Source organism: Haemorhous mexicanus, chromosome 9 (genome assembly GCF_027477595.1).
Source record: "Haemorhous mexicanus isolate bHaeMex1 chromosome 9, bHaeMex1.pri, whole genome shotgun sequence".
In the NCBI taxonomy this organism is placed as follows: domain Eukaryota; kingdom Metazoa; phylum Chordata; class Aves; order Passeriformes; family Fringillidae; genus Haemorhous; species Haemorhous mexicanus.
Window position 1 is genome coordinate 29,805,539 of NC_082349.1, and position 13,423 is coordinate 29,818,961.

The window sequence follows — 13,423 nt, forward strand, 5'->3', positions numbered from 1 at the left end:
GGGGAAACAGGAAAAGGACACGATGCATTTCATTTTTCTGTTTCCTAAAAGGAATGCAAAAAACGTGTTGCTAGAAGCATTACTAAAAATCAAGGGTTTTCAAAATATTTGATACAGGCACTGAGACCCATTTTGGTGCTGTTCTCCTCCAGCCCACCCAGAAATTGCAGCCAGGTGCCCCAGCATCGATGCACAAACCCAGTCCTCGTGTGTGCCTCCTGCTCTGCCTCCCCCCACAGCCATCCCTCACTGTGATCCCTCCACTTTTGCTCCCAAACTTTCCCTTTCCCCCGTGCCCAGACCCCTCCTGCACCTTCCCCAGCACCCCCCTAACCACTCCTCAGGCTTTTTTGGCACCAAGGTGTCGTTGTCTTGATGGAGCAGCCTCTTTTCCCATTCCTCTGGGGCATCATTTGTTCTTGATGTCCCTCTGTAGTTCATCACCTTGGACCACTGTGCCTTCCCATAGGTTTTCTTTCCCCTTTGTTGAAGGTACCAGGAGGTTATTGTTTGCAGAATTCAGGGCAGACACAGGAATTTTAATCCCTAAATTACACCAACTCCTTTGATGTAGAAATTCCAGGTTCCTGCCTTGCTCCCTGCACAGCTGAGCAGGTCCCATCACTCACCCAAGCACTTTGGGACAGGCTTTTTATATTCCTTTGGGAAATGGAGGATGAACTTTTCCTGATGGAGCATTTGCAAAGCTTCACAGTTCTCTCCAGTGCAGACTGATATGCCAGCACTGCTGCCTCTCCAGCTGGACACTGCAGCAGGGCCTGGCTTCCACAGGATCACCTTTGGGGCTATTTCCTCGTGGGGCCTGAATCCCTGCTTTGTTTTGGGCATGTTGCAAGCCCAGAGGGGCAGCCTGAGCCCCACAATATGATTTTTTCATTGTTTTATGATGTTCCTCCATGGAGGAACATCCCCAGCTTCAGCGATGCTGCTCTGGGGCAACAGACCCCTGCACAACCACACTCACACACCCCAACAGCCCCACAATCCAGCCCTGGAACACAGGAGCACATCCACCAAGAGGTCTGGAGCCAGCTTTCCAACACCTCACTGTCACATTCATATTTTCTGAAAAATCCCTTCGCCCAGGATTTGCTCCTGGGAAGCTGAGAAGCCTCAGAGAAAAAGTTAAACAATAATTATCTCATTTGCTTCTCCTGTGTTTTGCTGCTTTTGAATGTGGTTGGAGATTGTTTACCCACAGGTGGTTGTGTCATTGGTTTCATGTGAATTATTTTTACTCTTTGGCCAATCAGGGCCAAGCTGTGTTGGGACTCTGAAGAGAGTCACCAGTTTTCATTATTATCTTTTTAGCCTTCTGTAAGAATCCTTTCTGTGTTCTTTAGTACACTTTAGAATAGTATTCTTTAATATAATACAGAATAATAATATAATAAATTAGCCTTCTGAGAACATGGAGTCAGATTCACCATTCCTTCCTGCCACGAGGGAATACAACAAATACAGCACCTCACCAACACCAGCACCAAGCCTGCTAATGGAACTACTGAGCTTAACAGAGATGAGCAAGGCAGCCCTGAGACCCCCTGCCACCTGCCACCCTTGAGCCTGGAGCTGCTGGGTGATGCCAGAGCCCCCCTGGCACCCCCAGGAGCCCCCCTGAGCTCCCCCAGTGCGGGCAGGGAGCTTTTGATGGAACATGCCTGGAAGATGGGATCCAGCAGGCACAGTTTGTTTCTTGCTGTGTCATTTCATTGCATACACACACACACACACACAGAGAGAGAGAGAGAGAGAGAGGGAAAAAGGGGAGAAAGGGAAAACAAACAAAAAAAAGGCAGGAACATTTGGCAAGCTGGTGAGGGTCTGGCTTTGCTGAGTGTGGAGAAAGAAAGTGCTCTGTTTTTCCAAAGGGAGGAGAGGGGACAGCGGGCTGGCTGCCACACGCGGCTGGCAGCACGGGCACCAGCTGGAGCCATTTGGGGCAAAACAGCTCATTTTTGTGAGCTCGGAAGGGCTTGAACCTTTGGGGTGGAACCGGCACCCTCCTTTCTGAATCTGCTCCAGCCGTGCTTAAAGCAGCATTTCGGAGGAGGGAGGAGGACAGGGCTCTGTCCCGGGGTGTCACAAGCCCTGGGGACTCTGGCAGCCTCCGTTCCCGCAGCCCAGCCCGTCCCGCCCGGCCGGGAATCGCCGCGGAGGCGCCGCGGGCTCCGCTCGCTGCCGGGCTGCTCCGAGCTCCGGCTGCTGATGGCATTGTCGTCCCTCCCCGCCGGGATAGTCTGTGTGCGCTGGGCTTTCATTCCAAACACATCGGAAGGGACTCCTGCTCACCTCGCAGGCTGGAGAGCCTGGTGCCGTCCCAGAGCACAGAGGGCTAAAGAGCCTCGTGGTTTCCCTCTTTTTGCCACCCCTCCCTCCTCTCTCTTCTCCTCCTCCTCCTCTTCCCAGCTCCTTGCTGGGAGCCACCGTTATGCATCACACTCCCAGCTTCCTGCTGCACCGAGCTCCTCCAGCCCATCACTGCGGTGCCAGGGCTGCTTTTGGCATCCTTGCACCACCAGCAGAGCTCCCACAACCCTTGGGGCACGGCTGGCACTGCTGCAGCTCTTGCCCTGGTGTTGGGAAGGATGAAAGTTTGACAAGAAAGTCTCACAGATATGTGTGCTTAGCAGAAAGATTTTTGAATATAAAATCTAAAGAAGGAATGGAGATGGAAGGAAGTTTTGATGTAGAAGAAAAGAATTGCTGAGCCAGTCTTACTGGATAACCAAGGAGGCAAAGGGTGTGTTAGTTAGGAGGAGTTTTTATGACTTAGAGTAAAGGATAAACCCACCCCAAACAAGAAGATGTTTTTACCAAGCAGAAAGATGGCACAGGAAAACAAGGCAGCAAATGTTGCAAATGCTGCAGCCAAAAGGTCTCAGAATTTTCCACTGCAAGAAAACTGAAAAACAACTTCTAGCTTCAACTGTGATGTACTGACTGTGAGTGATTGGAGAACAGTAACATGAATATGGTAATGATAGCAGTTATGATAGGCTATGGACAATAGTTAAGGGATAGATTGGTTCTGCTGTATGAAGATGCTCAGCAAAGAAAAGTCTGTAATGCATTGTAACCAAAGCCAAAGGGTCTCCAGGCCTGCCTGCAGCTGGAGCTGACAGCTGTGGGCACAGCTCTGTCACCCACGACCCTGGACTGCTGTAAGGTCTTGGATGGAATAAACTGCATTTTGGAGAGCCCCTGGAGTCCTGCATCCCTCATTCAGGCTCTTACACCCTGGGACCCCAGGAGACAGACAGCAGTGTCCAGAGGATCTGCAGCATGCTGCTCCTGGAAGTACTGGGGCTCAGGGAGCTTTCCAAGCTCATCTCAGGTCTGAGGAAACCCCCCAAAAAGAGGAAAATCCTCTCTGGTCAAGTCATTAATTTTGTTGCCTCTATGGAAAGCCAGGCACTGTCCTCACTCTCCAAAAGGTTCAGGGGGACTCCCCCCCGAGCCGCACCACGCTCAGGTGTCCCTCACACTGCTCACACAAAGGTGTTTCAGGGAGGGCAGGTGAGTGCTGAGCATCCCAAGGGACACCAGGAATCGATGCCAACACGCAATGAGCAATTTTGTACACACACACACATGGAAAAACAACTGTTCTGCAACAGATTCCTCCTCTGACTGCCTCCAAGGGTGACTGGGGCAAATGGGGATGGGGCAGGAAGCAGAAGAGCCAAGCCTTGCTCACATCTCTGACCCATGTGCTCTGGCATGACCAGTGATACCAACACACCTCCCTTCCCCAACATCCCAAATCAGGCTGGCCTGAGCAGCCCCTGTTTCAAAAAGGATGGATGTGCCACTGCATTCCAAAGGCACCCTCCAGGAGAAGACCTTCAGCACTTTAGTTGTAAGGAAAAACAGAGGACAAACATTTTAGCAGGGCCTGTTGACACAGGACAAGGGGTAGTGGTTTCAATCTGAAAGGATTGATTTAAATTAGATATAAGGAGGAATTTAAAGTTCTGGAATGGCTGCCCAGGGAGGTGGTGGAGTCCCCATCCCTGGATGTGTCTAAAACAAGCCTGGATGTGGCACTGGGTACCAGGGTTTAGTTGAGGTGCTGGGGCTGGCTTGGACTTGCTGATCTTTAAGGTCTCTTCCAAGCTGGACATTCTGTGACTCTGTGAATTTCTTTTCAAGGAGGGTGATCACACACTGGCACAGGATGCCCAGAGAGATGGGGGATGCCCCATCCCTGAAGTGTTCAATGCCAGGTGGGATTGAGTTCTGAGAAACCTGGACTAGGGGAAGGTGTCCCTGCCCATGGCAGAGGAGTTGGACTGGATGATCTTTAACAGGCCCCTTCCAGCCCAAACCATTCTGTGATCCTGTGATCTGGAGTTTGGTGCTTCACACACAAAACCAGTCCGAGCCAGCTCGTGCAAACCCAGCACGAAATTACTTCTGCACATGGTGAGATTCACCAAAACCCTTCTGCACCCCACGCCTAGAGCAGACCCCAGACACAGAGGGGATCCTCCCCTCCTGGCCCCAGCACCTCCAGCATGCTGGAAGCACGTGGGGGTTGAGTCACACACGCTGCAAACCCCCATCCTTGCAGCAGCTCCTGTTCCCCAGCCGCTCCTGCAGCGTGCCTGCACACACAGCTCACACTGGCACCCAACCCACGGCCCTGCAGCCTCCTGGCTCTCTGCTGCAGCTGCCCAGCTCTGCATGGGGCTGCAAGACCCAGACCCACCTCTGCTGAGGCTGTGGACACAGCTCTGCCCACCACCACTGCATTTTGGGAGGTGTTTTTGGAAGCCACCAGCAGCTTGATGCTTTTTCCCCCAGCAAACTCTCCCAGAAGGCTCTCAGCACTCAGTCCTGGCATCTCCTAAGGCTCCCCATGCTGTTTGGTGAAATAGGATTTTCTTAAAGCCAGGTCCCATGAGCTCTTGGAGATCTATTTCACACCCAAGACAGCTCAGCTACCTTAGAAGGCTTAAAATCAGCAGGATGGCTTCTGTGGCAGTGCTGGAAACAAAAAGGTTTTAATAAAAGGCAAAATAACAAACTCTTTACAGAGAAAACCCATCTGTTGGCCTCTCCTGCTTCCCTGTGGCCCCAATCCCTCGTGTGAGGAGAGGATGAGGAGTTCAGCCTGACAGGCAGATCCACACAGGGAAGGGCTCAGAGCTTGTGAGCACTGCCAGCAGCAATCCCAGCAGGGTTTGGGCTGGGAAAGCCTCTGAGGTCATCCAGTCCATCAACCCAGCAGTGCCAGCAGCAATCCCAGCAGGGTTTGGGCTGGGAAAGCCTCTGAGGTCATCCAGTCCATCAACCCAGCAGTGCCAGCAGCAATCCCAGCAGGGTTTGGGCTGGGAAAGCCTCTGAGGTCATCCAGTCCAACCATCAACCCAGCAGTGCCAAGGCCACCACTCAACCATGAAATAGAGGTCTCCTCCAGCCAGGTCCCATGAGCTCTTGAAGATCTATTTCACACCCAGGATAGCTCAGCTACCTTTGGAGGTGTAAAATCAGCAGGATGGCTTCTGTGGCAGTGTTGGAAACAAAAAGGTTTTAATAAAAGGCAAAATAACAAAACTCTTTACAGAAGAAAACCAATTTAGGGGCAAGAGGTTCTTGCTTCTAGTAAAACACTTCACAGAAGTGATTAGTTTCTTTGTTCTCTTCTTTTTCTAATAAATTGCCTAAGTGGGACTTTTTGGCTTTTGTCCAATTAGCTATCCTTAAATCTGAAGCCCCCCCAAGCTTATAAGATTTTTTTTTTCATTTAATTAAAAAGAGAAACTTCTAAACTTCTCTCCTTTTTAAAAGAACAAAAGATAGTTTTGTCACTCTGTCACAACCATGTCCCCAAATCTGCACATCTTTTAAATCCTCCAGCAGTGGTGATTCCAGCACTGTGCCAGGGCTTGACAACCCTTTTGGAGAAGTTTGTCCTAATATCCAGTCTGGACCTCACCTGGTGCAACTTGAGGGCAATTCTTCTCACATTGTTGCCTGGGAGAAGAGACCAAAACCCATCTGGCCACAGGGAGTTGTAGACCTGGTGGTTTTGGTTTGAAATTGGGTGGAAATATTAATTTTATGTAGTGGTTTTGGGTTGTTACTTTTAGATTTTTTAAATATTTTTTAAATTAATGTTGATGAGTGTGTTGGGGTTTAGTGTTGGTTAATTATTAGTGTATTTATTTTTTGTTGTGAGATAGGATTAGGAGAAAGTTAAAGTAGGTTTAAAATTTTAAGGGTATAAAGAAAACTTTCTAAATAGTAATTAAAAGGGAAAAAGTAGTAAGAATCAAAATAAACTCTTTAGGTTACTTTTTTTTTCCTTATAATTTTTTCTTTTCTATTGATAATGTAAAGAAAAAAACATAAAATTTTTAGTTAGTTTATATTTAAAATAGGGTTTTTTTTTTTTTAGTTTAGTTAGGGAGAGAAACTTTTTTTCTCAAGGTTATGGAGATTTTTTTATAAGAGGAAAAAAATTGTTCACTACCATGACAGCAGGGAAGTAAGCCTCCTCTTGTCCGAGGTGAGCCCTCCCAGCTCCCTCAGGAAATACAAATTTCAAACCCCTCTCCCCTTTGCTCCCTGGGATGGTGGAGCTGGAGCATCCAAAGCCACCAGTGTCACCTGTGCCCCACTGCTGGGGAGCCCTGCCACCCCCCCAGGCCCCAGCAGCACTGTTTGATGACAAGGGCATCCCTGCCCCAGGCAGGACAGAGAGTGTCTGTGCTTCCCTCTGCTCCCTGCAGAAACCAGCCTTGGTCTGGAGCCAGCCCAGGGAAGGGGTGTCTGCTCCAGGACAAGAAGAAAATCAAAATACTTCTTCGCCCCTCTTTCAGACCACAGAGGCAGCCCCAAAGCCAAACTCCCCTCCAAAAGAAATCAAAGCCCTCCAGACTCCCAGGGACAGGAGCTGGAAAAGCAACAACACCCCACAATTCTTTTATTTCAACCCATGCTGTGATTTCTGCTTCACGAAGGCAAAGCTGACACGGAGAAAGCAAAAAGCAAGCACGGGGATGAAATAACCCCTGTGGAAATTAGCTTGTTGTAATGCTGCCTGCAAATTCCAGGAGCCACACTTGTAGACCTGGTAGAATGGTGGAAAAACAGATCTTAAAATCGTGGTAACAGTCACACAGGGGAATTCTAGAGTAAGCAATTTTGAGAGATTGCTAAAGTGGTTTTCCTGCCATCTCCCTCTCCCCTGAAGCGATAATCCACAAGGACACAGCCCCCCATCACTTTATCCCAGTGGGAAAGTGGAGTCTCCCCAAACCTGGGGCGTGGCCTGGGCATGGTTAGCAGCAGGAGCCTGCTCTGCCTTGCTGCCCCAGGTGATGAAGGTGATGGCAGAGCACCCCTGTGGTTTCCCAGCCCTCTTCCTGCATCCCCCAGGGACTGCATCCCCCATCTTCTTACTTAAAAAAAGATAAAAATCCATTTTTCTGGCTCCAAGTAGGACAAGGACTGAGCACCCACAACCTGTGCACCACAAGGCCCCCTGAGAGTCCCTGGGGAGGATGGGGGGTGCAGCCCAGCAGTACTGGGAACACCAGCTCTGACCACCTCCCTCCTGCATCCCCCAGGAACTGCATCCCTCATCTCCTTACTAAAAAAAAAATATATATATATATATATATAAAAATCAATTTTTGTGGCTCCAAGTAGGAAAAGGACTGAGCACCCACAACCTGTGCACCACGAGGTCCCTGAGAGTCCCTGGGGAGGGCAGGAGGTGCAGCCCAGCAGGGCTGGGAACACCAGCTCTGGCCACCCCCCGAGGTAAATCAGCAGCATTTAATGCTACCAAGGCCACAAACTCTCATTCAATTAAAAGCCAAGGAAGGTCCCTGCTCCTTTCCATAACTAACAGCTGGTTCTTTGCAGAGGAACAGAGAAGGGAGGCACTTTATTTATGGTCCTGGCTGTTGGGAAGGTGGTGACAGAGCGTGACAGTGACATCAGTGACAGAGCACCTCTGCCCAGCTTTGCTGGTCGGGCTGGGAAGATGATTTGGATCCCCAGGGGAGTCCTAGAGAGCCCCCAGTTTAGCAGCTAGGGCAGTAAATAGGGGTTCCTGTAGGGAAGGCACAGCTTTCAGAGCCTGCAGCTCCCGGGTTTCCAGACCCAGGTGATGAATCAGCAAATCCCAGACACTGGAGGGATCAGCTCCAGCCTTCCCAGCAAGGACACCCCGAGCAGCAGGAGAGCAGACTCCCTCAAACAAACCCCTGAGGTCCATCAGGCCATAAATTGCCCATCTGTTCCCCGTGGCCTCACACCCCACCAGCAGGACTCCAGCACGGGCAGTGCTGCTGCTGATTGCTGCAGGCTCCAAAGGCTGGGAAGGGGGAGACACAAACTGGAAGTTTTTTGGTCTGAACTCTCAGGTGGTTCAATCCTGCTTAATTCCCCCACCGACACAGCAAGATCCTGACACTGCCTTCTCCTTCAGGAAGAGGAAAAACAAACTGCTTATCCCTGATATTTACAGGGATCTTTTACCCTTGCTGGCACTTTCCCTTTCCCCAGAGCCTTTTCCACACCCAGTCTCCACGCTCCAGCCCATGCTCAGCCCCTGCTGCCCACAGGACTGACAGGAGAGCAGAAAAGGGACTAAATTAAGCAGGAAGCAAGTTTTGCAGGGAGACAGCTATTAACACAAGAGCAAGGCTCAGGGCACAGGCATGCACAGGCTACACATGATACAGTGGCAAACCACCCAATACACTCAATTATATATGTGTATATATATACTCAATTATACCTGGGCAACAGGTGCTGTGGGTGAGTCTCTAATCCCACTGACAAACCAGAAACAGATACAAAATTGAAGTTTTTTGGTCTGAACTCTCAGGTGGTTCAATCCTGCTTAATTCCCCCACTGACACAGCAAGATCCTGACACTGCCATCTCCTTCAGGAAGAGGAAAACCAAATCCTCATGGAAAGGTCAAGCCTTTGCAATGCACTCTGCCCTTTCTACTCCAGTCTAGGTTTCACAATCCGTCTGTCCACACCCGCCATCCTGCACCCCCAGAGGGACCCCGGGACAGACTCAGCAAGAAAGGGACTCCAATGCTGACAGCCTGGGGTTTAAAACCAGCCTTTCCCCCGATGCCAGAGTCCCTCCTGCAGCACCTTCCCCACCACATGCCATCCAGTTTGCCTCCTGCAGAGCAATGCCACTCTACAAATCCCCGGGCGTTATGGGAACCAGGGTATAAAAACATCCCGGTGCAGTGACGCCAAAATTGCTGCTGAAATTAGGCTGGGAACAGAACAGGCACGGCTCCTTCTAGCCCACAAACTCCAACGTGCCTGTGTGGCCAGGTGCCCACAGCCATATGGCACTCTGGGATCTCCTGGAGCCTTTTATCCAGCTTTGCCCTCAAGCTGCTCTCTGGGCACCCCAAGGGCTTGGGCACCAGCAGCTTCAAACCACAAGAGCTCAGCCCAGCCGCTCCCTGCTCCATCAGCACAAAGATCTCAGCTGCCTGCTGGATGCTGAAATGCTGGCCCTGCCCCAGAGGGGTCTGAGCCCAGCTCTGAGGCTTTCCCAGGCCACCAGAAATCCTCTGCCGGCTCTGCAATGCCCAGAAAACGTGTCCATTCTCACAGAGCAGCCCTGGGGAGCACGGGAGGAGCAGGCAAGGGAGGAAGCCTGCCCAGGCACAGCCTTCAAGCAGGAGGATCACTGCAGGACATACCCATGAAGTTTTGCCCTCTGAAATGAGTCAGGGATGGGGACCAGGCCCTTAGAGCTCCCCTTGCCTGGAGGCATGGAACACATCCAAATTCTGGAAAGATTAACCCCATTTCCATGTCAGAGATGGGGACCAGGCCCTTAGAGCTCCCCTTGCCTGGAGGCACGGAACACACATGGAACACGCCCAAATTCTGGAAATATTAACCCCATTTCCACCACAAAGGAACTCTGGACCTTCTGAGCTTCCAGCACACAGAAACAGCCTCCATTCAGCTCAGCCTTCAAGCAGGAGGATCACTGCAGGACATACCCATGAGGTTTTGCTCTCTGAAATGAGTCAGAGGTGAAGACCAGGCCCTCAGAGCTCCCCTTGCCTGGAGGCATGGAACACACCTAAACTCTGGAAAGATTAACCCCATTTCCACCACAAAGAAACTCTGGACCTTCTGAGCTTCCAGCACACAGAAACAGCCTCCATCCAGCTCAGCCTTCAAGCAGGAGGATCACTGCAGGACATACCCATGGAGTTTTGCCCTCTGAAATGAATCAGAGATGGGGACCAGGCCCTTAGAGCTCCCCTTGCCTGGAGGCATGGAACACACCCAAACTCTGGAAAGATTAACCCCATTTCCATGTCAGAGATGGGAACCAGGCCCTTAGAGCTCCCCTTGCCTGGAGGCATGGAACACACAAGAAACACACCCAGATTCTGGAAATATTAACCCCATTTCCATCAGGAAATTCTGGATCTTCTGACCTTCCAGCATACAGAAACAGGCTCCAGCTCAGCCTTCAAGCAGGAGGATCACTGCAGGACATGCCCATGAAGTTTTGCTCTCTGAAATGAGTCAGAGGTGAAGACCAGGCCCTTTGCCTGGAGGCAAGGAACACACCCAAATTCTGGAAAGATTAACCCCATTTCCACCACAAAGAAACTCTGGACCTTCTGAGCTTCCAGCACACAGAAACAACCTCCATCCAGCTCAGCCTTCAAGCAGGAGAATCACTGCAGGACATGCCCACGAGGTTTTGCTCTCTGAAATGAGCCAGAGGTGAAGACCAGGCCCTTAGAGCTCCCTTTGCCTGGAGGCATGGAACACACATGGAACACACCCAAATTCTGGAAAGATTAACCCCATTTCCACCACAAAGGAACCCCTGGACCTTCTGAGCTTCCAGCACACAGAAAGAGCCTCCAGCTGCCCAGCCAGAGCAGCACTACTCACATTGTACAGGACTGTGGTCCACCCTTCCATGGTGATGCACTGGAAGACGGTCAGCACAGCAAAGAGGATGTTGTCAAACTGCGTGATCCCGTCGTTGGGACCGATCCACTCCCGGCACTCGTAGCCCGGGGGGCAACCCTGCACCCCGCAGGGATGGGGAGGGTCCAGCTCCTCTAGTTCACCTGCAGCACACAGCAGAGAGCCAAAGGAGGCAGAGGTGAGGGACAGCTCATCCCAGCTCTTTTCCCCTCGTGGGATGTGGAGAGGGTGCCTGTCACATTCGTATTTTCTGGAAAATCACTTCACCCAGGATTTTTCTCCTGGGGAGCTGAGAAGCCTCAGAGAAAAAGGAAAACAATAATTATCTCATTTGCTTCTCCTGTGTTTTGCTGCCTTGGAATGTGGTTGGAGATTGTTTACCCACAGGCGATTGCTTCATCCATGTCATGTGAATTGTTTTGACTCACTGGCCAACCAGAGCCAAGCTGTGTCAGGGCTCTGGAGAGAGTCATGAGTTTTGTCACGAGTTTTCATTATTATCTTTTAGCCTTCTGTAAGTATCCTTTCTCTATTTTTCAGTATTCTTTAGTATAGTTTAGTTTAGTATTCTTTAATATAATATAGTATCCTAAATATTAACTATTATAATACTTCAATATTATAATATAAAACTATAATACAGTATCTTTAATATAATATAGTATCTTAAATAAATAAATATAATAGTATCTTAATATAAATTAGCCTTCTGAGAACATGGAGTCAGATCCATCATTCCCTCCTGCCATGAGGGCACCCCACAAATACAAGAGGTGCCCAGCCCTTGTCCCCACCTGAATTGTTTGTGTAGCAGGCTCGGTGCAGCTTCCCACTGTAGAACTCCAGGCCAATGATGGCAAACATGAGGATAGCAAAAAAGAGCAGCAGGCCGATCTGCAGGAGAGGCACCATGGCCTTCATGATGGATTTCAGCACAATCTGCAAGCCTGGGAGAGGAGAGGAAGGGCTCAGCTCAGAGCAGGAATGCTAACCCCCTTCCTGGGACACATCCATCCCAAATCTGGCAGGAGGAAGACAGGGAGCAGAGAGGATGGACAGCCAACAGAGAGGTGCAAGAGGCCAGCACAGCCTGGAGGAGCTCTCTGGGCAGGAGGATCCTGGAGGAAGGCACCATTGCAGGGGAAGGAAAGCCAAGCAGCAGAGGTTGTTTCTGGCCCCTGCTCCAAGGTCCAGCCTGTCCTTGCTCCACCTGGACTTGGTGGGACATGATCTGTGCATCTCTGTCCCCCTTGTTGCCCCTGGAGTATGGATCCAGCCCTGCCAGTGCCCAGGGCAGGAGGGACGGGAGGACTGGTGCCAGCAGCAGCCTAGCTTCTTTATTTATCCCCGTGCCAACAGATGAAATCTTGCAGCAAAATGAAAAAAAAAAAAAAAAAAAAAAAAAAAAAAGAAAAAGACCACCAAAAAAAAAAACAACCAAGAAATCTCCCCTGAAGAAACCCCAGTCCTGAAAGGATCCCCCCCACTGCATTCTGCCCAGGGAAGAGGAGCTGCCAGCGGGCTCTGCAGGGGACAGTGCCACCCAGGGACACCAAGTGCTGCCACCTTTGAGCTCCCACTAGATGGAAAGGTGGGGTTGATGCCTCAGGTTTGAGCTTTTGTGTTTTTCAGATTCTGGGCTGCTTTAGTGTGTGGGTCTGAGCTACATATCAGGGGATGGTGAGCTCTGCACAGAGCAGGGAGACAAAACAATTCCTGCTCCAGCTGGGGACCAAGGACAAATGATCCAAATCTCAGCCCAAGAGCACAAACACCGTGGGCTGGAGAGAGAAAAACAAGCAGGGTGGGACTGCATGGGCTGGAGCTGGAATGGGACAATGAACTCCAATATGCAAATGGAGCAGAACTTATAAAAGTGAGAGACCCTGTGACCTGTTGTCCATTTTGTGACCATTTTGGTCCATCTTGGGTGCAGCCCTGGCTGGACTCTTGTGCTGCCCAAGGTGGATCCATTGAGGAGATCCTTTTAATAAATCCCTGCTTTATTCCTTAACTCTGTCCAGCCTCTGCTGTAGCTCAGCCCTCACAAGGCATCAGGACAAGGTGGCACAAGGACCCCTCTCCCCCCAGGGACATCAGGGATGGACACAGACACCCAGGGAGGAAGATCAGGAGCATCCAACTTACTGGGAATGCCCGAGACGAGCTTCAGCGGCCTGAGCACGCGCACGGCCCGCAGCGTCCGCAGGTCCACGTGGGTGTTGAAGTGTGTCCCGGCCGTGGCGAGGATGCTGTGGGCACACAGGGACAGAGCAGAGTTAGCCCAGGGAAAGCCCTTAGCCATTTCAGTGCCATGTTGTCACACCAGGCCAGGGGGAAGCCACGAGCCTGAGATTAAGAGTGCCATGCTCTCCTGACTGAGCTACAGCCCACCCAGGGGACTTTCTGAGTTTGTCATCTCTTGGGAGCAGCAA

At 50.7% G+C, this 13,423-nt stretch overlaps 1 protein-coding gene across 1 annotated transcript in view; it reads right to left on the minus strand.

The window, feature by feature from the left end:
• CACNA1E (calcium voltage-gated channel subunit alpha1 E) overlaps positions 1-13,423 on the minus strand; it is a 124,919-nt gene that overhangs the window by 68,054 nt on the left and 43,442 nt on the right. The window contains exons 5-7 of the mRNA XM_059854744.1: positions 13,137-13,240; positions 11,783-11,935; positions 10,950-11,131 (exon numbers count right to left, since the gene is read on the minus strand). Coding sequence (XP_059710727.1) covers positions 10,950-11,131; positions 11,783-11,935; positions 13,137-13,240 — 439 coding nt within the window. The remainder of the gene's footprint in view (positions 1-10,949; positions 11,132-11,782; positions 11,936-13,136; positions 13,241-13,423) is intronic.